Raw genomic sequence first — 23,656 nt, 5'->3', positions numbered from 1 at the left:
CTGCTGAAAAGCCTATTGGGAACACATCCAGTACCACAGTGGGAAAACCCAGCAGTGGTGACCTCGTGAAAAAAGGGGTAAGTTAGAACTGTTTTCCTGTATTACAGCTTTGTCTGTTTTGGTTAAAAGATCTCTTGTGATCCTCAAGCATTTTTTAAAGTAAGTTATTTGAAGGACCAGAAGATGAAAATGACTACTCAAAAATACAAGGCTTTTTTCTTTTAATTCTGTTCTCTAATTAATTAGGTAATGTAGACTGCTGTCAGTTTTGGAAAGCACTCTGGTGATACTTTACTAAACTTTGATCACATCTATCTAAATTTTCTGTATTCATCATCTGGAATCAGGATATTCTACGACTTAGTTGCAAAAACATTGCAAAGTGGCTCAAAGTCCAGTGGGATTTACATGGTGAAATGTTGTCAAAGTGCTTTAGAAATGTAATTTTTTACCTTTGTGCACACAATACCTCTCAGTGTCTGTGCTAATTTGCAGGCAGAGGAAACTTTTCCATAGAAGAATGAAGCTTGTTTTTTTCACCTCTTTCCTTTTAGTTGTTTCTACTGAGTAGAACCACCTATTTTGGGAAGTAAGGCTCTGCTCCAGAGCACGTACATGGTTATGGTAGGCACTGTAGCTATACAACATTTGACAACAATTTTTGAAAGGGAATTAAAATAAACTAGAAAATGACAGTAAAATTTCAAAATACTGAGTTTTCTGATGGCAAGAATGGCAGAGAATCTTGTGAAAGCCACAGGCAGTAAAAAGGTCAAATCAAATTAAAAGCCCTCAATAGATGGGTGCTGCCAACAAATGCCTTTGTAGCTACCTCTGCTATTAAGATAAAGGGTATTAAAAGGTCATGATTGAAAAGGCTGTTCAGAGAGGTCCTACCTTTTCTAGGTAAGGCTGAAAAAGTAATTTGTGAAACAAGACAGTAAATGACATTTTATGCAGTGGAACTCCAGAACTTTTACAATGTCATCTAGGTTATTGTGACAGACATATATAAGCTTCAGAAGATGTTTTTTAAAAAAAGATTGTATTGAATCCACTGGAACATTTAAATCCTATCTTTGGAAAGGTAGGAACTGTGCTTCTAAAACTAGTGTTGTTTGTCAGCGGAAGTGGATTAAACAGCAACAGCAAAAATTTTTGACCATAAGCAGCAGTTGACATAGAGTTCTTCCTTTTCACACAGAAGAGGAAAATTTCTGATATGAGGATGACATCCTCATCTGAAAGTGGCAGGTTGTTTTCTTTCTTATAGGGTCATTTAATCAGAACATTAATTTGGGGACTCAATCAAGGGTCAGATTTTGTCACAAAATATATCTAGGTATTTTCAAGGTAGGAAAAATCACAGGAATTGTTTATGAGTTTCAAGCACATTCAAGCACCTAATTAAGTAAACAAGGCTGTTCAGACCTATTTAAAACTACCGGTTCAGAAAGGGTTCTTTTGAGCACAGATTCAGCACTCTGATTTACCACGCTGTTCCAGAAGCAGCTGTGCTTGTTCAGCAGAGCTGGCAGAACTTTCTGGCACTGCAATGAAAACGAACAGCAGGAGGCAGTAAGGATGGTCACTTGCTAATCCATCACTGTGGTCCAAGCCCTTCAGGCATGGCACATGTCCTCCTCTCCTGACTGCTGTAGGGTGGTAATCTCTGGCAGGGCCAGCATGGGCAGCTGGGAGGAGTGAAGCCTTAATCTGCCAGAGCAAGATTCACTGGGATTTGTCTGTTAGCTCTCTAGAAAACATATTTAGATGCCTTCTTTAATGGGAGCTAATATTTGCAAGAGATGCTGTCCTGTGTGAGTTGCATTAATGTCATGTTTTCTGCTTTAACATGTTCAACGTGGTCCACGTGTCAAAGTTAAATCAAAGTTGATAATGCGAAATCCTGTGGGCAATGTAATTGCACATTTCTCTGACTCTCCTGAAATTGGCTCTTAACTCCTTACTGCCATATAGTAGGAAAAGAGGGGCTGGGTCATACGTAATGCACACTTTAAGCTGTGTTTCAGGTAGTAAATCGGGTTATTTACCCTCCGTATTTCCCTCCATGTTCAATAACACTTTAAAATCGCAGAATCACACCGTAATACTTATTACTTTACTCCCAGACCTCCAGAAACTCGTTTTTTATGTCCATAGGATATAATTTGATATAAGAATTATATAATTTAAACAAAATCTTTTATTTTTCTTAGGCTTAAAGAAATGTCTTTTTTTCTTTTGAATGGTTGTAGGAGTTGGATCACTCAGAACAGGGTGGAGTGCCTCAGCTAGAACCTCTACTACCCCCAAGGTGAGTGTGGTTTTTCAGACTCACTTAATAGTGGTGTTTCTGAATTAATTTGCATAGTTAGTCTCAGTGTAGACACTACTGCCTCCAGCCATAGCTCAATAGGCTTGGCTGGGCACTATGCTCACTAATAAATAGGCAGGACCAAGTCGGTAGCTGTTGAATACTTGTTTGTACATTATGGTATGAGCAGAGAGATTATAGGAGAGCAGCTGTTTGACTTTTCAGCTAATGTACAGTGGCTGCTGACAGTCATTCCTTTCTGAATCTTTAACCTTTTCACCTACAGCACTTACACTTGTGGTGGGGTTTGAGTGGTGAAGGAATGGAGGTGGCAGATGTTCCCACCCTGAAAAGGGCAGATGCTGGGCCAGCAGCTTCCCAGAAGCTCTGGCTAGTTTATATACTTCAGACCTAAAATGCAGGTACAGGATCAATGATAACAGGGGTTTTTTATTCTTGTGAACCAAAAAGAAAGAACATCTGCAAGGGCAAAAGTTGCTGGACCAGCCTTAAATTCATGTCCATCAATGCCAGAGGCACAGTGGAGGGAGATCTGGCATTGACTAGCCAGCCCACTGTGGGTATCTCAGCATTTGCATTCTAAATCTGTGAGTTTAAACACAAGAGTTTGCTCTGTTGCGTCAGGACAAGAGAATCTTTCTGTTACTGAACTGAGTCTATCAATAAGTATTAATTAACAGAAAAGAATGTGGGTGTACCACAAGGAAACACCTCATTATTGCTCCATATGGGCTTGTTCCTTCCCTACATTCAGTTTAGCATAACATTCCTCATTCTTATGAGGGTGTCTGGGACAGCAGTAAATATTTTGTCCTTTCACTCTTCTGCTCAAATGGATTTTTAATTTTTTTTTTTTTGTAAGTAAGTAGTAATAATTGACTGAATTGCTTGTTAGGGTCTTCCTGTTTAGTTGAGTTGCTTTAAAAATGTGTGGGTTGGTCTGTTTACGGATTTAAGGCAGTCTAACTTGGAATTTCCCCTTTTGTCAGTATTAAAAATGCTTAGTTCAAGATGAGGACAAGAAAAGGGAGAGATGGATGTTGAACAGAAGTGGAAAATTTTTTTGAAATTTAAAAATTATTCCATACTCAAATAGTAATAGAGAACTCTTATCAGGAGCATTAGTAGTGCACTAGTATCTTCTCAAGTGGTGGATGACACTCAGAAAATGTATTAGAATGATACTTCAAAGATCCACTAATGCACATTTATTGGAGTTGATAATTTTTGCAGATCCATGAGGAATGCACATGAGCAAATAATTATGCTGAGTTACATTATATGAAAAAAAAGAGAAACATTTGTAGCAGAAACTTGCGGTAACTGGTTGAAGATATCCCAATAAAAATCAAACTATACTGTATTTTTGGGATATTACTACTAATATTAATTACTAGTAAACATTACTACTGTCACTTGCTAGTCTCTGGTTTTGGTTTCTAAACTGCTGGTCCACTAATGAGAGTGTGGTACCTCCAGCATAGCCAGAGAACTTGAGTATTTTCACCAGTGTTTTCTTTCTGCAGTAGACATCTGTTGCACAAAAATGGTAAATTCTGCTATTGATGGCAATGTGCAAAGTGGTGTGATGTGTCATGAGCTGCATCATAGTCACTTCAGGTAAGTGACATCCCAAGGAATGAGCTAGGCTGATTCCTGAAGACCAACTTTCACAAAAGCTCTCCAATAGCAGAGCTTCATCTTGAAGCAGCTTCAAAGAAAGCTCTTTCTAGAGGTAGATTGCTGAAACAAATCCTGCTTATTTAGTGGGCTCCCCAGAAAGCTGGCAGGCTGTTGGTGAGCAGACTCGGAAATACGTAGTCAAAGGATCTGTCTAAGCAACTGATCATCTGGTCCCAGTATCTGAAGAGTTCATGTATTCCTGGAAAGCTTTGGATGCTACACACTGTACAGCCCAGGTCATCACAAATCTTGTTTCCTCACAGGCACACTCTATAGCTAGGATGAGGTGGCATGCTTATTAATATGCGTATTTCTCTGATGGTTTGCACAATGTTTAGGCCTGTGGATGGAAAAATTGTACCTGCTCGACCTCCCCCACCTAAAAGTGTTCCTGGAAGGCCACCTCCACCAAAACTCTCTGCAGCCAAGACCTCCTCCCAGAAGGATGTTCTTTCACGATCTAGTTCTGACATCGCTTCTGATAAAAAAAACAATAAGTTCAGGTTGGGACCCAAGAGAGCAAAAAGTGCAGTCTTTAAAAATCCAGATCCAGCATTACCTCCTAGACCTAAACCGGGTCATCCTCTCTACAATAAATACATGGTAAGAGTTGAGATATTCTATCTGAGCACATTGTTTTTATAAAGCAGTGCTGGTTAAAATAGTAGAGAAAAAGGTAGTTAAACCTACAGAAGTAGGTTAGGATTACGTGGCTTTCAAAGTGTATCTATGAGCATAATCTTCCTTAGAAAATGCTAGTAGATAAATAGTAGTAAGTCCTGTAAGGCAATACTGGAGAAAGCAATAAATACATGTAAAGTATAGATCTATGTGGAGTATTTTTGTGTATATATGTAATTTTATATATATATATATATATACACATGTATCTATATATCTGTATCTTTAATGCATTGCTCTTGGGGTTTGGGAGTTCTTTTTCCAGTTACCAGTTCTGAATTCTCTTTCAGTAAAATGATGCTGAATAATTGCATTTATATAATGTTTACCCATACATATCAAAATGCTTAGGAAAATTGGGGGAGCACTGGAACTTATAAAGTAGTTGGCCTTACTTAATCAAGCTTGCAAAGAGTGAGGAATGTAACATTGCTAATCTTACATTTTCATCCTATTGATGCCATCCCTTTTCATTACAAAAATGTTTTTGTCATTGTATATGTTCTTAGGGAATTTTAGATACTAATGGATCAGCATTACAGATAAAAACAAGGAAGTCTTTCCCCAGAAACTTGAAACTGGTCAATGATAGAGCTGGTGACTGCTTGAACCAGTGCTGTTGTCAAAAAAAGCAGCCACAAAGCCATAGCATGAACAGCATCAACATTCCATCAGCATGAAGTGGAAACTTTCTGTTCCCTTCTTTTTGATCTTTCACTTTTGCATTTAGAGTTTTGTATATGAGATTTTTTTTGGTGTGGTAATTTTTTTCTGTAGTAATCAGTAATTGCCCCAAAGTCTTACTGGCAATGAAAATTTCCTCCCAGGTTGGTTTTTTTAGTGTCCTCCATGGCAAATGAATATATTTCTGCATCAGAGTGTCTTTCTGAATTTCTTGTAGTATATGGTGTGATACCAGTTAGGTGTCTAAGACACTATTAAAGGGGGTGACACCACCTGAGTTTCTCAAAGTGGCAGTTCATATCACCAGCAGTCTGTTCTGAATGCCTTCCAAAGGAACTTGTCCCCTTCCACTGGACTCTTAAATTACTTACTGGTAGCAGGTGGTTTGAAAAGTTTCATCATCTGACCATTTTCACTTGCGGTGAAACTTTGAGGTGCTTAGAAATGAAAAAAACTTTTCCATTTGCCTCTGTTTCTGTTCAAGCTACCTGTGCCTCATGGAGTTGCCAAGGAAGATTGTCTTCCCAGGAACACTGGAGAACTGTCCTGTAAGGTAAGGTGCTTTTTTCTGCTGGCTTAAATATTCAGTGAGCAAGACTCCTGTTGCAGTAAAGTGTCAAGTGTTTTAGTCTTCAAAGGTTACACTGAGAAATGTAGTAGTGATTTATTAAATCCTTGTGTTTCTGTAATCAAAACAAAACAACTGCCAAAACAAAACCCAGTAATGGTGATTTGCCTCATAGCACAGGGACATTCTGCTTATAGAACAGAGCAAGAGTAATTACTTGGAGTGCCAGAAGGGAGAGGAAACCGGTTAAGTTCCTCCATCTCACAGGGAAATAATCACTCCCTTGGCTGAGTATCTGAGAATTGAGCAAAAGATAAGCGAGTACTTTATGAAGTGCTGTACATGATACATCAGTGAATTGGCTTTGACATACAGACTTGAAAGTATTTTCCTCTCTTTGCTTCTACAGATCCTGGCTTGGTTTTAGGGCATGACTCTATTAATATTAAATAGCTAGTGGAAATTATAGCAATGAGCAGCCTTTTTGACTATTTATCAGAAACCTACATAGCTGAAGTAGATTTCTGTGCAGTATGTTGTTTGTTGTAACTCATGTTACTCTGGCCTTAGCTGGGCTTTTTTGGTTGTGGGGTTTTTTGTACACAATTAATTACTGTGAATGTAATTCATTCACCATGATTGTCATCAGTACAGCCTAAAAATTCCTAGTGGGTGGAGTAGAGAAGCTCAGCATTTTTAATATAATTTCCCTTTATGGAGATGCCACAACAAAAGTGTCAGCTCCCCTCAGTGTTACCTTTGTGTAAGCAAAGGCATAGTGGCTTCCTTGCTCCTCTTGGAATGTTTGTTAGTTGGCAGATGTGCTGTCCCTGAGTGTGCTGGGGAGAGTTAGGTTGGGTGTTCCCTCAAGCAAGAAAGAGTGGCTGGTGGCACACAGGACCAAGCACCAGTGCAAAATTTGTCCACAGCCCTTGCAATGAGTGTTGTTATCAGTGCTACAGATTTCTGGCGCACTGAGATAGCTGAGGCTTTTTCTATACTTGGAAAAGTTGCATGCTTTCCCTTCCTTTCACTGGCTCAAAAGTAGATTTTGGTGAAATGTATTCTTGTTTACACTGGCAAAAGGCAAACAGAATTCACACCCATAGTTGTGTGACCAGTAACCATTTCCTTCTGCAATACCAGAACAACTCTGTGCCCGAAGTCAGAAGATTAATTAAGGAGTACATAACAGAGAATCTGTGTTAGTATCTTCCATGATTTATAAACTATTTGGATTTATTTGTCATTGTCAGGATTCAAACCACCCTCCAAAAGTTTCTGACACAAGTGCACCTCATGCTGTAGTCCTGCATGATTTTCCTGCAGGTAAGTAAACGTGAATATTCTGGACACTTGTTTTACTCCAAGACGTTCAAATGAAAATTTTCTTAGAAATTAGAGCTTAAAAATGGTATGGAAGCTCTGTCTGCAAGGTCTGCACATAGAGTTGTTCAAATCAATGGGTTTAGCTGTAGATGGGCCAGTCTTTCAGTTAAAGCTGGTTGATTTATAAAGTAAAAATAAGACTTTTTAAAAACTGATTCTGGTTTTGTCTGTGGTATTTGTATTAAGAAGGTTTGCTTAGAGAAAATCAGTGAGTGTGACAAGTACAGTTAACTGAAATGATGTTATCTTACAGAGCATGCTGAGGACTTGGACCTTCATTCTGGAGACACTGTTTGTCTTCTGGAGAAAATTGATACCGAGTGGTACAGAGGAAAATGTGGGAATCGCACAGGGATATTTCCTGCCAACTTTGTTAAAGTAGTTGTATGTAGGCTTTGTATACCTTGCTACATAAGATCCTATTGTATTTGTTTTCTGGTTCTGTTTTACTAAGGCTCCTGTGTATTTAACTCCATTCTGTTTTTAGATAATCTCTTATCCCACTGGCAGCGCAGAAGACATATCAACTTGTTTGTGTGGTATTAGAAAGATGTTTGGTTTGGCACAACCAGCTTGTGTTATGGGGAATAATTTGGTGTTAATTTAAAACCAAGTGAGAAAATCATTGCCCTTACCAGATTCTCTTTGGAAACATGGGTAGTTTCTCAGGGTCTACAGAGCAGATTATTTTTTGACAGCTGCATGTAAGAATCAAGACTCGGTAAAAGATGGTTGATTTTTGTGCCTCCCCCCAGCTCCCCACCTTCTGTCATGTTCTTGTCCCTTGAGCTTTGCTGGAATCACCACTTTTTCAGCTGTGTAGTGAACTAGGTCAGGGTAGCAATTTGGCCCAAAAAACCATGTTGGGTTTTTTCTTCCCAGAATATTGTTTTTCCAACAGGATCAATTTGCCTAAATGGCTTTCTAAGTGGCTGCACAAATGGTTGTGCTGGCACAGTGCAAGGAGATTGTGTTGTTGAAAATGAGCAGCTTAAAGCAATCCTGTTACTGAATGTGACACTTGACAGTAAGCGGAAGGCAAGAGACAGGTGCTCTTTTGGAGCCCAAGGATAATGAATTTAAAAGGATACAATGTGGTTCCCTGTGGTCAAATGCTGGGTCAAACCTATTGCAAGCCTGAGTCTGAGACTGAAGTCCATTTTGTGACAGTGGGAAGGGCTTTGGGCTGTCCACACCAGCCATATGGACATGGAGGAATGCCAGAGTGACACCAGGAAGCGGGGAAGGTACCTGGCTTGGCATTAAAGACAGGAAGTGCCTGTGTGAACACTTCCTGGGCCGGGACAGCTGGCACAGTGAGCACTGCTGCTGCATGGGCAATACCAAGGATTTGGTAGACATCAGAGAGGGTGGGGTGTCTGTTTAGTTTGTAATGGTGGTATGGGAGAAAAATTTTAAGAGCTGAGAAGTGCTGAAGAATAAAAACTAAACTCGTAGTTAGTAGTAATGGAACCATGCTTGATTCACTTTCACAAGAAAGATATGTTAGCTAAATGGATTGGCTGTTTCTATACAGACCAACAATTCCATTTAAAAGCTCTTGCTTCTACTGATAGCTAATGAAGAAAAGATTTTATGTTAAAGCGGTGGAGTGAGCGTTTGGGGTCAAATTCAGCATTGATACAGACAGATACAACTTCATAAAAGCTAGGGAAGATGCATTTCTATTTTAGTTGTAAAAGATGGTTACCCTTTTAGGGCAAAAATCTTCTGTTTCAGAAATAAAGAAAAGGAAAAAGAGGCTAATTTACTTGAGTGAATTCTCCTGCTAATTCAGGTCAGGTTTCATATTGATACAAGGTCTCTATACGGTACACTATAATGTGTTTTACAGTATTGAGCTGGGCAGTAGCTTAGATCTGGACACCTAACAAGAATACATAGTTACGACTTCCCATAGAACCTTCAGAGCACCACAGATACCAGCTCCTTCAGCAAGTGCAATGCAAAGATTATTTGTCCTAAAAGGCATTGTGATTTCCTCCAGTGCTTCACATAAGCTAATGGAACATTCTTGTTCATTTTATGGGAACTGGCTGATGTAATAGTGAGCTGTAACCCAAAGCTCCTCACCAGGGCCTCTAGGCTTGTAGTCTTGTACATCTCACAGATCATCCTTCATGTCACACCAAAAATCCAGTTGAAATCCTCCTATGGTAAAGGACTTGAATGTTGTCTGTTTGATATATCTGTATATTGATTTTCTAAGTTGTATTTCTCCAATTCAAGTGAGACTTGTGAGATGTGTTTTTGTTTGGAGAGCAGCTGGCTACCTACCAAAGCACAAAAGGGATAAGTGTAAACAGTAGTTTTGTCTATTGTGGTATACTGTGCTAGTAAATAATTGAGAGCAATTACCAGTTGGGAATTGGGATCTAAGTGCAACAACATGTAGTAGCATCTAGTCACGTATTCTGTCGATCAGTCATGCCACAAGTAGAAACAATAAACCAGCTTCATAAAACAAAACATTAAATATTGCTCCTTGTTTGCATAAGATTAAAAAATGAGAAAACAGGCATAAATTTACATTAATGTGGTCATATATCAGAGCATGCCAACAATTACAGAGTGTGACACATCTGAAAAACTGGTAATTCTAACCAGTTTCAAGTTTATTGTGGTTAGTTGCCATGAGATTGAAATGGAAGATTTAACTTATTTTATTGTCTTATTAGATTGATGTTCCAGAAGAAGCCACCAGGAAAAAAATACCCTCTTCATCACGATGTATTAAGTGAGTCAGATAAATCTTTTTTTTTTCTCATGTTGATTTACAAGGAATTTAAAAGAAAGATTAACTTTGAAGCAGGGGCTCTCTGCACTGAGGTTGATAGGGTTAACAATTTATTCACCAAAATATATTGTAAAGATTAAAATATATGTTTTAAAAACCTGAATGTTTATTATGTTTTATTAAGACTCATATTTAGGTAAAAAAAGCCTACTTTTATGAAAACTGGTTCCAGAAACCATGAACCAATCTGATTAACTTCAGCAGCATTGTACACTCCTCTCTTTGCTCCTGACATTGCTGCTTTCTTCCAGTGTCCTCACAAGATGGAACATGGTAGGGCTCCTACTCATTTGAAAGAACAAGATACAATGGGACAGAATATAGAGGTACTTTAAGGAAAGAAATCTGTCTGCCCTGAAAGTGTGCAGCTGTATGGGTAAATCTAAAGTTCCCCAGTTTGAATTATGAAATCAATTGCCACCACTTTCATTTTCAAACAACTTGTACTAATATTTGTGGGCAAGAAATTATTTTTCATGCTATTTATTTCACAGTGGTGCTTATTGGATTTTGTTATCATTTATTCCAGGAATTAAAGTAAATTCAGGCAGAGGCAGGAGCAACTAGTGTCAGTTGTTCATTCAGTTGTTCTTTAGATGAATCTTGGTTTGTTAGGAACAAAACTTTATTTTAAAAAGCTGCTTCTGCAGCTAAGAAAGAAACAGAAAGTTCTACCTCTGTCCTGAAAGACACATCTTTGCAAAGATACTGAGTGGGGGACAGGGGTGGGAATCAAACTTCTTACTTTGGTTGTGTGCTATGCATATATAAAAAGAATTAAATCTTATTACTGCTTTTTTCCAGCATGGAATTTCTGAGAAACAAAAAAATTTCTTAATTTCTTAAATTAAATGTATTAGGTTCCTAAATAATGAAATCTATTTTAAGTTGGGGGAAAAATAATTAGGTTTTTTTCAGTACTGTACCAAAGTATATAAAATCTTATCAGATGCATTGATGTTTCTTTCTTTGATAGATAAACTATTTCCCCTATATATAATCTTATAGGGATGGATTTTACAGAATAAAGTATGCTAAAGCAGATAAAAACTAGCTTCTTCCTATGAAACCTCCATGTATTTGGGACAAACATACAATATCCACCCCCACCCATGTTTGATTGAATCTAAGTGGGATGCTAGCTTGAAAAACAATCAAACTGTTAACAAAAGTGTATCAGGACACTTGCTTGGATATAGGTAAAGATGTTAAATTGGACAGCCAAGCCAGAAACAAGGGGCTTTATTGTTGCTTGGAAGGGAAGTAGAGTCTTCTGCAAAATATTCTAACAGCCAGGAACTGGGATGCAGGAACTGCATCTGGCTCCTCCAGGCTCTGTACTCATTCTCCTCAGAAAGCAGAGAGGAGAACCAGGGCTGCCCCCCAGTTTTCCACCTGTTCTATCTTCAGTGCATCCTTTTATCATTTTAATTAATATATCAATCCATATATTACACACAATTCTGTCTTATTATTAGGTGGACAGTAATAAAGAAGCAAAGTAATTTTCTCTTTTGTTTGTGCAGAGGTCCAAGATGTGTAGCACGATTTGAATACATTGGAGATCAGAAAGATGAGCTCAGTTTTTCAGAAGGTGAAACTATTATCCTGAAAAAATATGTAAATGAAGAGTGGGCCAAAGGAGAGCTCAGAGGCACATCTGGAATTTTCCCCTTGAACTTTGTGGAAGTAATTGAAGATCTGCCTGGAACAGGTATGAATATGTTTGCAAAAATCTTCAAGAGCATAGTTATGTACTTAATGTAAATAGGCAGCATACAGGAGAAAATTCCAAAAGGACAATGAATGCAGAAAGGAGGTAAAAAGAGAGGGAAGACCAATCAAAAAAAGAAATTAACAGTAGGACTTCTTAAAAGATATTCTTAATAATGACTTCAAATATCTAAAATCTCTGTCATTAGTAACATTCTGAATAGGACACTGCTCCTATTCTAAGTTGTGCTTTACTTATGTAGGTACAGAAACAGCACTGAAGAATAAGGTGGAGATTTCGTCTTCCCTTCCTCAGGTAATAAAACTTCATAGGTGATGGCCAGAATTTCTGTATAGATTTATTTGAGACTATTATAATGTGAGAGTAACTGCAGAACAAGACACAGCTCCCACAGCACACAATGCTGCATGGTCACAGCCTCAATTCTGACACTTGGCCTAAGCTGATTGAATTCAGAGCTTCTGACAAATTAACATTAGTAAATTGTTATCCTTTGTGCTGAAGGAAATTCTTGTTAGCTCTATTTTAAGTATTGCTGCAGTGATCTAATTTTGAATTTATTAATCCTTTCCCCTGCCACCAGAGATAAAAAGGAATGTGGCCGAGCCTAGATGAAATTCTGTGGTGGTAATTGCTGAAATGCCATTCTAGTCTACATCTGCAGCAGCGCTATTGTATGGGAGAGTGTCAGGACACCCATGTGCTGTACAGCTGCTTTCAGCAGCACCCATCAGTTTGTGGGCTCCATTCACGCTTCTAAAATTAATGCATCTTCTGTTCACTTGAATAGAACAACAGACGCTCAGTAGAGTGGTGTGAAGCGCTTCATGATTTTACAGCAGAAACCAAAGATGATCTATCCTTCAAAAAGGGAGACTACATCCACATACTGGAACAAATAGATTTGGAGTGGTATAGAGGAAGACTGAATGGAAAGGAAGGGATTTTCCCAGCAGTTTTTGTTCAGACCTGCTCAGGTACAGTGCTCCTACCAGATGGCAATTCTTTATTCCTTGTGTTGTGCCAGTCATGACAGAGTTGTGGGAGAACACAACTATTCCACTTCTGGAGAAAAGGAGACTCAGAGGTGACCTTACCACTCTCTACAACTACCTGAAAGGTGGCTATAGTCAGATGGGGGTTGGTCTCTTTCTCCAGGCAGCAACTGACAGAACAAGAGGACACAGCCTCAAGCTGCGCCAAGGGAAATTTAGATTGGATGTTAGGAAGAGGTTTTTTACTGAAAGAGTGATAAAAGTTCTGGAACTGTCTGCCCGGGGAGGTGGTGGAGTCATCGCCCCTGGATGTGTTTAAAAAAAGATTGTATGTGGCACCCAGTGCCATGGTTTAGTTGAGGTGGCATTAGGGCATGGGTTGGACTCGGTGATCTTGAAGGTCTCTTCCAGCCCGGTGATTCTGTGATCAACAAGTCACACACCACCACAGTCTTTAATATTCTAAACCTAAACTTAAGTTTTGAACCGACTTCTCTAATAATGGCAATATAATGTTCTAGTCAGTAAGTAATCTGTGAGGTGACACAGATTCTGGGATGTTTTCAAGGGTGGTTTGGGCACAGGTGAAACAGGGCAATTGAGCCACCTTTAGGAATAATTCAGGGGTACTGATGCTGCTTCATCTTTGAGCAGAAAGAGGAAAAGTCAGCTTTTATTACATATCACCATTGGGAAGTTCAAGTTAATGAGGTTTAAATTTAGTGCTCTTACAAGCAGATCTGTGAGACTGTGTTTAATACTATAAAATGAACTGGTGGCAGTGGAGTTTTTTATTCCAGCAGGACAGTGAATTTGTTAGAGCAGTAGCAATAACGTTTGGACAACTTGTAGCGCAATAGTGGGGAGAAAACATGAGAATGACAGGAAACTTCTCCAGAAACAGAGATTTATTTCACTCCAATGCAAGTAATTTCTCTTGTCCATGTTCTGTAGCCAGGGTAGAGCAGTCACAGCCTGGAGGAGGGAAGAAAGGAAAAGCCAAAGCTCTTTATGATTTTCATGGAGAAAATGAAGATGAGCTTTCTTTCAAAGTAAGTACACCTCTCTTAGACCAGTTTCCAAGAGGCCTTGTGTTCCTAATGAGTGCTAAAAAATAAGATTCATCCACTGTGAAAACAGGCTTTAGACAAGAAGAATGAAGCACATAGAATATGCATAGATATTAACATATTTGATAAGTGGTCTCTCTAAAAAACGTTTTTGCCCTTACCACTCCTGTTTCCTATCAGCAAAAATTGTCATTAAGGACACGGAGAAGAGGTCAGGAGTTGCAGAATTCTTGACTTCTCTGATCCCGTAAACATGGCAAGATAAGCAAACCTCATTTTGCAGTACATTCAGCTGTTGATTGGCTGATATGGTGAAGGGAGCCTCTTTTTGTACTAGAAGGACAGCACTGAGTAGGAGGTAATAGTGAGAGAGCCAGTGCTACAGCAGCCAGGCCTCTAAGGGAAACCTGGTACAGCAACATCTTGAACTGGCAACACAGTACAGAGTTGCCATGGGAACAAGGGGAAAATTAAATACGTGCTGGATGCCCAGATCATCTTAAGCATGAACAAGAAACAGAGTGCCCTTGATACTCAAAGTCATGATTTAGGTAACCATGTTCTCAAAAGCAAATTTCTGAGAAACAGTAGACTTTCACAGGAGGTGAAACACACAGTGTTTTCTCTTCTAAAACTAGCAAAATAGTTTCAGCATTAGCAGCTTGCAATGCTGAAAGGACAGACGATTCTTTAGAGCAGAAAAGGGGAATAGAGGTACTGGAAGAAAGGCCAGTACTTCAGATGAAGGGTGTGGCATGGGACTGTGAGAACAAAAACCAGGACCAAACACAGGAGCTGCAGTTTAAACGGCCACACTGAGCTCTTACATTGCTTTTCCTTTTTCTGGGAAACTTTCCAGGTGTTAGAAAATACTGGGACTAAATTTAAAAAAAAGGTAATTCTCTCCAGTGTTTTAAGAAAACAAACCCTCAAAACACTCACAAATGAGCAGTAAAGCAGGGGGCCCATGAGCCAGCTCTTAACATACCTGGAGAGCCAAAGCAATGTGAGAAGTTATCCAGCAGTGCTCTTTTGTCCCTCCAAAGGTAGTGATTTTTCAACATAGACAAGTATTTGGCCTAGAAGAGGCTTCAGCTGGTTTTAGCAAACAATCTCCAAGAGGTATAACCAACAGAAGAGACTGGCCACGTCTTACTTCTTTTCTCTTTGATTGATAATAATTGCTTCTAAGTAAGATGAGCTCTGCATGCATTAACATTGCTCAGTAACATTGCACAGTAAGCTGTACTGACTCACATTACTCCTTCTCTTACAGGCAGGTGACATGATAACAGAGCTGGAATCTGTAGATGAGGACTGGATGAGTGGAGAGATACTAGGAAAGTCTGGGATATTTCCCAAGAACTTTGTTCAGATTTTAAAAACACCATGAAGTGTTGCCTTTGTACTACTCCCTGTGTGTGGGAGAGAATGTTTTCTACCCTAAAGGCACAGCAAAGACATCAACATGTGTTGATTATCAATGTTTTGCACTACTTTTTCTAGACAGTCATAGTAGTATCTTGAAGTCAAATAAGAAAATTTGAGTCTTTGGTGACAGTGTATGTAGTCATGTTTCATGAATGCTCAGAGAGCAAAACAAGCAGGCTTTTTAGCCATTTCCAACTAGGGAAATACTGTGGTGCGACACCATTTTAACTTATATAGCATTCTAGTATGTTTACTCTCTGGTATTACGTTTATCATGCACAGTCTGCATAACATAAGCTGCTTTGGCCTTCTTTGAAAACTTCTTAAGATCCAAACTTTAAAAATTGTTTTAATATATAATTACAGCACTCAGTATGTAGATGAAGTTTGATATTCAGGTTTCATTACTGCTTGAGTTCCACATTAGCAGTAGAATCCACTTGTTTTATGACTTAGAGGGTAAGAAAAATAACTGGTATTTCATAGTAGAAAGGTATCAAATCTAATACTGGTAAGAGGGAAAATGGAGAAATAAATCCTTGTGTAGTATCCTTCTATTCTTAGCCCAAGCTGCTCATACAGCAAGATCACAGAAGTAAAATGTTGCCTTTTAATGAATTCTGTTTAAATTCACCTGAATCATCTTAGACCTTCCTCGCTTTCCCCAAATACTTTGCAAATACAGGTTTAGATTTTTCCTACTGCCCACTGTTCTCCGAGCACCATCATACCCTTCTTTCCCAGCTGAAGTTAGCGACAGACAGTGTTTATTGAGCTTTCTCAGATCCCAGCCATGCAGTAGCTGTACTATTCCAACTATTTGCCCCTCCACTCCCCTCATGGAAGTGGAAAGCCAGTGTTCACTCAGTCTGCATTTTATTTGTCACTCAAGCACTGGAACATACTTCAGTAACACTATTCCTATCCTTAACATGAAGGATATTATACAGCCTTGGGTTTAGCTTTCAGCAGACGTGGGATTAGTTTCCAGTTTGTTGCCACATACCAAATCTACTGAGCACCCTCATAAATGGTCTGTCAAGGCCTTAAGGAAAACATGCCTGGCAAGAGGTTCCTCCAAGCAGCTCTAACCAAGGCACTTGGTAAAAAGCAGCAGGGTAGCTTGACTGACAAACTAAGATGGACATGATCGAGGTAGTTTCACATTATAGGAACTTCTAGTAGTCAATTCCTTTTTGTAACACTTGGCTTCTGACAAAATAGTTAACTAGCATCCTGAGTAACTGCTAATTCCACCAGACTGGAATAGAAAAAATTATGCTGCAGTTGGTTCTTTCACTGCTGCCAGTATTCCACCCCTTCTGCTCTGTATCACCAAAAGGAACCAGTAGGCTGAGGAGTCACTACTCCAGAGAGCTGCAGGTCATTGGATATCAAGATACCCTCAACAAGACTTTCCTTCATGGGTGTGGCAGTTCAGGTTGCAGAAGGGCCAACAGTTGGAGGTGGATGGAGACTGGAAACCAGAACCATCGTGATGGACCTTGAGATAGTTTTGACTTAGTCATGTCCCTGCCAACTTGACTGGTGTGAGCTCTGAGCACCACAGCAACAAGTACCTGCTGCCATGAGGGATTGGGGTGCACCTGAACTGGGGCCTAAGAAGGCTGGGGAGGGTGGCCCTGCCCTCCCCCTGCACTGTGCCCTGGTGACCATCACAGCAGGCAGAAACAGGCATAGCCAGAACTGCAGGCCTCTCCCCAGCAAGGAATGGGCATCCAGTCCCAGTGGCAGACTGGAGCTCACCTGTAGCAAGTGTGAGGAACCTGCAGTGCAGACATGAGGGCCTTGGCACCACTCACTCAGCAGTCACTACTTAGGCTGGAGAACCGGCACAGACAGACACAGCCCCCCCGCTTTGTGGTCTGTTGTGTATTTAAACTACACCAGTACCATTCACACAACTGGGGATGAAGACCACACAGTGTTAATGAGTTGAGAACTGGACTTCTGCTTCCATTAAGGGATTAACATGATAACAATTCTGAATTATGTGCCGCTCTAGAAGGATGGAAATGCAACAGTGTGTACAGCTGTTACTCGGTTTTAGCATCCCCAGCAAGCCTGTCCGGAACTCCTGTGGAATCACATGAAGTCCACAGCCAAGGACAATCCTTCCCACTCTCGAAGTTTTCCTGTTAAGAGATTCTAAAGCTTCTTGTTTATTCCAAAAAACACAGTGATCTCCAAGAGAAATCCAAGGAATAGCCAGGTCCTTCAAAGACATACCGCACACGTTGTAGGGGTAGATGAGGCTGAAGTGTATGATGTTTACTTCCTGTTCGTCTGGCAGTTTTCTAAGGTTTTGATACAAGTCTCAGAAGTAGAACTGATCTTTTTATAATTTTTTTTCAATTTCCTCTTCCCCATTTTTATAACTGTGTATTGACCAGTTGTTTTTGTAACTTCACTGAATGTTTAAAGTCAGTGCCTGTCCATAGACAAGACCACTCTGCTGTAGGTCATCTCCTCCCTGTGCGGCAGGGCAGGAGTAGCAGCAAGGCCTTTTACTCAGAGCACCGAGTGCCATCTAAGGGCTGCTGGCAGGGCTGCAGGCAGCTGCAACGGCGTCTCTAAAAACGCTGAAGCAAGGGAGAACAGCTCGGCTTTTACAGGACAGGATTTTCCTAAGATAAGGCCCTACACCACCATGAGACCGCATACAGATCACAGCATGAAATTCCTAAGGTGTACAAAAAGCCGAGAATGAGGTGGAGTGCAAATCTTAACTGCAATGTAGTAGCAAATTTCAGCTGTAACCTTGAAATCCAGCTAGATCTCCATGCATTAGAATAAAAGCCTCACTTACCGAAATATTTTGTTTGACCCGTCCTCTGGAAATATCTTCAGGAAGATGTCTTTGTTCTGTGTATAATTAACAGTGTCCTAAATAAACCTTTGTTAAGTCCAGTAAGTTTGTTATGGTACCTCTGTAAATTAAGAATGTATTTAACCAATAAAATTTTTATAATTAAGTCATGAGGGCATTTTAATTGTCTTGTGCTGTGGAAAGCTGAGCTTTCCACTTGACAGTCTTATGGATCTCATTCTGCTTATATATTTAAGCCAGCTGCAAAGTAACACCCCACCCCCAGACAAATACAAATAATAACCAAATAAATATTGCACTCTTTTACACGTAGTCCAAACCCCTCAGAGAATCTGGATGACTTTAACGTGGTTTATTCAAGCCTTTGGATGTGGGTATGCTTCACACTCACCACCTACAGAATGTATGGCCTTGGCTACCTGCAGCAACAAGCTGTCACGGCAGGGTGTCACACACACTGTGGTTCTCACTGTAACAACATTTTGACAAGACATGGGCTGATCCCGCACTAATTTAGGTGTGCTCTGCTGACTGCTGCTTTCACACACCATGATTTTTCAGCTGGTATTTGTTGAGAGAATACAGAGGATACACAGTATTTTCCTTCCTGCTTTTCTCCCATCTGCAATCACATTACAAACCCTACATTTACCCAGAACCCCTGCACGGCAATGCACTCTTCCAAATGACAAAGTTAAAAGCCTGAAAAAACCCCCAAGTTCTTGTTCTTTCCCCAAGTCCTCTTGGACTAACCTTTTTGCAACATACAGTCCTCAGACATGTAAGTAACAAGGTAAAACTTAAGAGCTTCAAAAATGTGGCTCTGTGGGATTCCTGGAGGCAGATGACACCTGCCTCAGCAGCACAGATGGAAAGAGCAAAGCAACACGATTCCTTCCCCCTCTTCCAAGGTTCTGAGTGTTGAGCACTCACTACACTTCCTTCACTACACAAACTGGAAAAAGCAGAACATATTAAAACTTTAACTTGGAATCACAACACAAAATCGCATCACTTGCAGTGTTCTGAAGTAAGTTCAAAACCATTCTTCTCATTTTGCCTATTACTTGGTCCAAACCAGAATTATCAACTAGGAAAATGTGAAAGTCCCCAACAGGGAACAGTACAGCCCTCATGGGCAGCAGGGCCCCTCTCCTTTTCCCCAGTAGCTTTGTTGGAAGAGTAACATTTCAGTATTTTCCTTTATTTCTTGTCCTAAGCTCTGTGACAACCAACTGCAAGAGCCACCACTCTCAGTGAGCTCCCCATTTTGCTCTCAGGTTTTAAATCACTAACTCATCAACAATTTAATAGGACTAAGCTTAGGTTTGTTGCCATATTGTAACACACTGATAGCACAGAAAACTCATTTTAGCCAGAAAAAACACTCTTCTATTTTTAAGCCAATGTAAGTTGAACAAGAAGCAAAAATGCTGTTAGATAATGGAAAACAAATCTTAAAATTACTCAGCAAAACATTTAAGTGTGCTTTGTTTTCAGAACACAGACCATTGCCTTTTTACAGAACTTCCCCCCCCCCCGAAGTTTCATAGGTTCTCCATGATTACTGTCACCCCTCAGTTCTGACAGCTTAAAATCCAACACCCAATTCCACTGCTCGAGCACATTCTGCATTTCTGCACTCCTCAAAACCAATGCTGCTTCCATCATTGTAATTACACCATCTTTAAACACCTTCTGCCCAGCAGAGACACCTGTCCCATTAGAGGTTGTATTACATTACCACCAAGAAATTTAAACATAGACACATAATTCTGAAGTAAGTAGTCTGGATAAATCCCTAAGACTTTGCAATAATACCAAATTCTGACACAGGTTTCCCTGTGCAATTTCTGCCTTCCCTGTACTCTCTGAGGCACCTCTCACCAATACCTCTGCACACATACACAGGGTTTTTTTGGTGAGGATAAAATTACTGGGAAAAACCATCATAGAGAATCCACAAAAAGCACAACCCGCCTCCTTCCTCCACCCATCCCCACATCACAAGTGAAGTACACAAGTACTTTTATTTATTTTTTTTTTAACCAAGACCATAGGTTTACCTTATTAAAAACCCATCCACACATCCAGTACCAATATTGTCCAGTAGCAATACAGGCAACCAAGCATTAGTTCTGTATATTAAAACCTTTTATTTTCCACCAGTTTTTAGTTTCACACGGACTCTTGCACAGGCGGCTCATATCCATCAGCTCGCTCTACCTTAGTGCCTGCCTCATCCCCAGAGGGCTTTCCAGCACCACCACCTTCGCCATGCAGCTCCATCAGCTTGCCCACTAAAAAGCAACAGTGATGGAATTTTTACCTGTTTAAACAGTTTTAAATTACTCAATTACTCATCATACACAAATGAAACCACCGGAACATCTTCTGTACGTAGGAGCAAGTCCACTGCAGACAGCTCATGCACAGAGATGTCACTGCAGTGACAGTCAGCTAGAAACAAGCAGTGAAATAAGGCTACATAATGAAACTGCAAACTACACTTTTTTCTAAAAAGATCTGGACTCAAGAACCTACTGCTGCACGGGAATGTCAGAAAAAGGGGAAATGGAATCATTCCACATCATCTGGGACCGAAACATTTTGTCATCATTCATTCCCAAAGCAAAATTTTTACATATTCAGCAGCAGTTCCAGGTGAGAATTCAAGAAGCTCCCAACTGAACACTCACTGCTTGGGTTTCTATCCTGGAAGTCACACAGCAGGACACGGAGACACTGTTCCCTTCTACAAATACTTAGGGTCATTGATGCTGCTGTAATATCTTTATCCAAAAGCAAACATATTTGAAGTATGTATCCTTTCCACACCCTCCTCCAAGTGTCTGCAGTAACTGACTTACATTCAAACTTGGGCTTCTTGAGCATCTTCACCTTGCGGACATAGACATCGTGCAGAGGGTAAATGGACTGACAGGCCTTCTCAATGTCCTTGCCAATGCTGTCTGGGATCCTGAGACATCACAGAGCACCACAATGTTAAAAACTCTGCCTGCTTCTTCAGCAGCAACACAGCTAAATATTCTACAAAAGTTTACATCATCACTTTGACAGTTTTCCTCAAGTACATTTAGATTCTAAGCCACTTCTCCCTTGGGAAGTTAGAAGGGACAAAGCACAAGTGTGCCCATTTAGAGAGCAAATCTGCAAACTTTTGGAAGCAATCAGCACCCTTTGGTAAACTCTTCTACCAGAAGAGCTCAGAGCATTCACAGCCCCAACTGATCAGAATTACAACTTTAGTCTGTAGGAATGGGAACCACAAATTCTCTGGAGAGTGACTTTACATTTATGCAAACATGACATAGGATTCAGGTCAGACAGGATGCAGACACTAAGAGAAGCCATTTGCAGAAAAGGGCAATTGCCTTTTCTACAGGAGGGGCTCCTTGCCTGGTCTCTGACAAACAGCTTGTGATGCACCAGCACTCTTCAAGCACTCAGCAACAACCAACCCCCAAAAGACGATTTAAACTGCAGGAGAGAAAAAGAGAACACAGCCAAAGCTTACAGCTTATTGACAACTTCCTTCAGGTCATTGGTCTGCACCTCCCGGGTCATGATTTCCATCATTTTCTTGCGGATCTGCCGGACCTGCTGGTGCTGGGCATAGGAAGTCTTGCGGATTTGGTTATTGCGCTTCTTGGTGAAGCCCACACAGAAGAGGCGCAGCAGGTACCCATCTGTGGTTTTGACATCCACATGGGCTTCAATCATTGTCTGAAAGAGCAAGCACTGAACATTTACCACCCACCCAGCAGTCGGGCTGCCCAACCCCATGCACCCGACGCTGTTGATGTCTGATGCAGCTTCAAACACGGCTTTGCCAGGCACCAGCAGCTCCCTCCCTCCCTGAAGGCACCGGCAGCAGGCAGACCTTGTTCCTGACACACCTGCCATTTTTTGACCATGGAGCACATTTTGTCCCGTGTCAGGTCCATCCCATGGAAGTTGGTCAGACAATTTTTGCCCTGAACGTCCTCAGTGATCAGTTTAAATTTGCGGAAGGCGACCTCATCGTTCTGCAGATCAGCCAGGCTCACTTCAAACACACGGCCCTTCAGTCCATCAGAAGCAATTTCTGTGTGATGGAACAGAACAGAACACCTTTTATGAACATTAGAAGCACATTCTTCAAATCAGATCCTGAATTCCTGCTTTTTTTGGAATCCGGTTTTCTGATGCTTTCTAATGGTGATCACAGAGCCAGCAAGGCTGGGAATGCCTCCCTTTGAGAGGAAACTTTTTAAGGTAATAGTATCAGGTATGGGATATGGAACAGCAGCATACAGCACATTCTACCACGTGTAATAATTTGGTTTGTTTCAAGCATAAAGGGGTTGCAGAGTATTTGGAAATTATGAGCAGTAATGAAAAAACTAAACATAAAAAGCCACAAGCGCTCAGCAGAGATGAAGCAGCAGTGAACACCCCAGTACAAACACTTCACAGCTCCTCCTCCAACAAGGAACCATTTTAACAACACTGGCTGGCTCACACTTCGTTTTGCAGTGCTCCTCATTTTATTTGTTTCACATGTTGAGTTCAAAATAACAATCATTGTCCTAACTCTGAGTGCAACCAGCACAGTATCATAAAACTATTTAGCCATTCTGCACAGCTAAGCTTCCAAAAACAGGGTTACCTCTATCCAGACACCCCTGCATTCCTAACAGACATTTCCTCTTCCTAACGTGTGCCAGATCATATTAAACTGAATTAACCCACCAGTGATACATCAGTGCTCACATTAAATCAGCAATTCCGGCTCTAATCATTACCCAAAATCTTTAAGAAATTTCAGTGTTTTGATGTGCTGGTCGTTATCACCCTATCAGGACTAAGGTCTCCTGTGGCATTCTCCCACATCTCCCCCTGTGACAGAACTACTGCTTAATTAACTTTTCTCAACTCGCCGGGTACCACAAGAGGAGCTCATTAGAAACTTCAGGCCCTTCCTTCCATGGTTTGGCATTTTTGTACAAACAAGGGTCTAGTGTATGAACTTCCCTGAAGCTCATTTATTTAAGCAACTCAGGTCAACTCAAAAAAACCCCACTCAAATCATCCAACTTTTTTAGTTTCCAGGTTCGTAACAGTACAAGCAAAACCTATACGTCAGCAGTTTTTCATCCAAGAAGTTCTTTAACCGCTTGGAGCTAGCACATGGAGCAAACACAGCCCCTTCTACTGCACCAACCCCAACTACTCACTAGTTCCTTGAGTCCTGGTGACAAGTGTCTTCCCGATGTTTCGGATATTGAACATCGCCGGAGCTTTGACATCGTACCAGTCCTTCTTGGAGAAAGGGTCGACCCTTAAACCAAATGAAGAAGAATTTTTTACCGACTTTCCCAGGCCAAACCGGGCTGCAGAAAGACCTTCC

At 40.5% G+C, this 23,656-nt stretch overlaps 2 protein-coding genes across 7 annotated transcripts in view; one reads left to right on the top strand and one right to left on the bottom strand.

Annotated features, from left to right (window-relative positions):
• Positions 1–18,392, top strand: part of SH3D19 (SH3 domain containing 19) — an 83,090-nt gene extending 64,698 nt beyond the window's left edge. For all 6 annotated transcript variants that reach the window (XM_017736764.1, XM_017736763.1, XM_017736765.1 and 3 more), the window contains 12 exons: positions 1–77; positions 2,259–2,317; positions 4,360–4,624; positions 5,871–5,939; positions 7,211–7,283; positions 7,597–7,727; positions 10,043–10,101; positions 11,688–11,875; positions 12,138–12,190; positions 12,687–12,873; positions 13,846–13,943; positions 15,238–18,392. In XM_017736764.1, the coding sequence (XP_017592253.1) occupies positions 1–77; positions 2,259–2,317; positions 4,360–4,624; positions 5,871–5,939; positions 7,211–7,283; positions 7,597–7,727; positions 10,043–10,101; positions 11,688–11,875; positions 12,138–12,190; positions 12,687–12,873; positions 13,846–13,943; positions 15,238–15,354 (1,376 nt within the window). In that variant the 3' untranslated portion in view covers positions 15,355–18,392. The remainder of the gene's footprint in view (positions 78–2,258; positions 2,318–4,359; positions 4,625–5,870; positions 5,940–7,210; positions 7,284–7,596; positions 7,728–10,042; positions 10,102–11,687; positions 11,876–12,137; positions 12,191–12,686; positions 12,874–13,845; positions 13,944–15,237) is intronic.
• A 1,987-nt stretch (positions 18,393–20,379) lies between these two features.
• RPS3A (ribosomal protein S3A) overlaps positions 20,380–23,656 on the bottom strand; it is a 4,482-nt gene continuing 1,205 nt past the window's right edge. The window contains exons 2-6 of the mRNA XM_017736743.1: positions 23,484–23,651; positions 22,164–22,351; positions 21,782–21,990; positions 21,114–21,223; positions 20,380–20,543 (exon numbers count right to left, since the gene is read on the bottom strand). Of these exons, the coding sequence (XP_017592232.1) occupies positions 20,422–20,543; positions 21,114–21,223; positions 21,782–21,990; positions 22,164–22,351; positions 23,484–23,651 (797 nt within the window). The 3' untranslated portion in view covers positions 20,380–20,421. The remainder of the gene's footprint in view (positions 20,544–21,113; positions 21,224–21,781; positions 21,991–22,163; positions 22,352–23,483; positions 23,652–23,656) is intronic.

Source organism: Corvus brachyrhynchos, unplaced genomic scaffold (genome assembly GCF_000691975.1).
Source record: "Corvus brachyrhynchos isolate BGI_N302 unplaced genomic scaffold, ASM69197v1 scaffold175, whole genome shotgun sequence".
NCBI classification, from domain to species: Eukaryota; Metazoa; Chordata; class Aves; order Passeriformes; family Corvidae; genus Corvus; species Corvus brachyrhynchos.
Note: the sequence above shows the minus strand (reverse complement) of the source record. Positions and strands in the feature narration are given on the sequence as shown.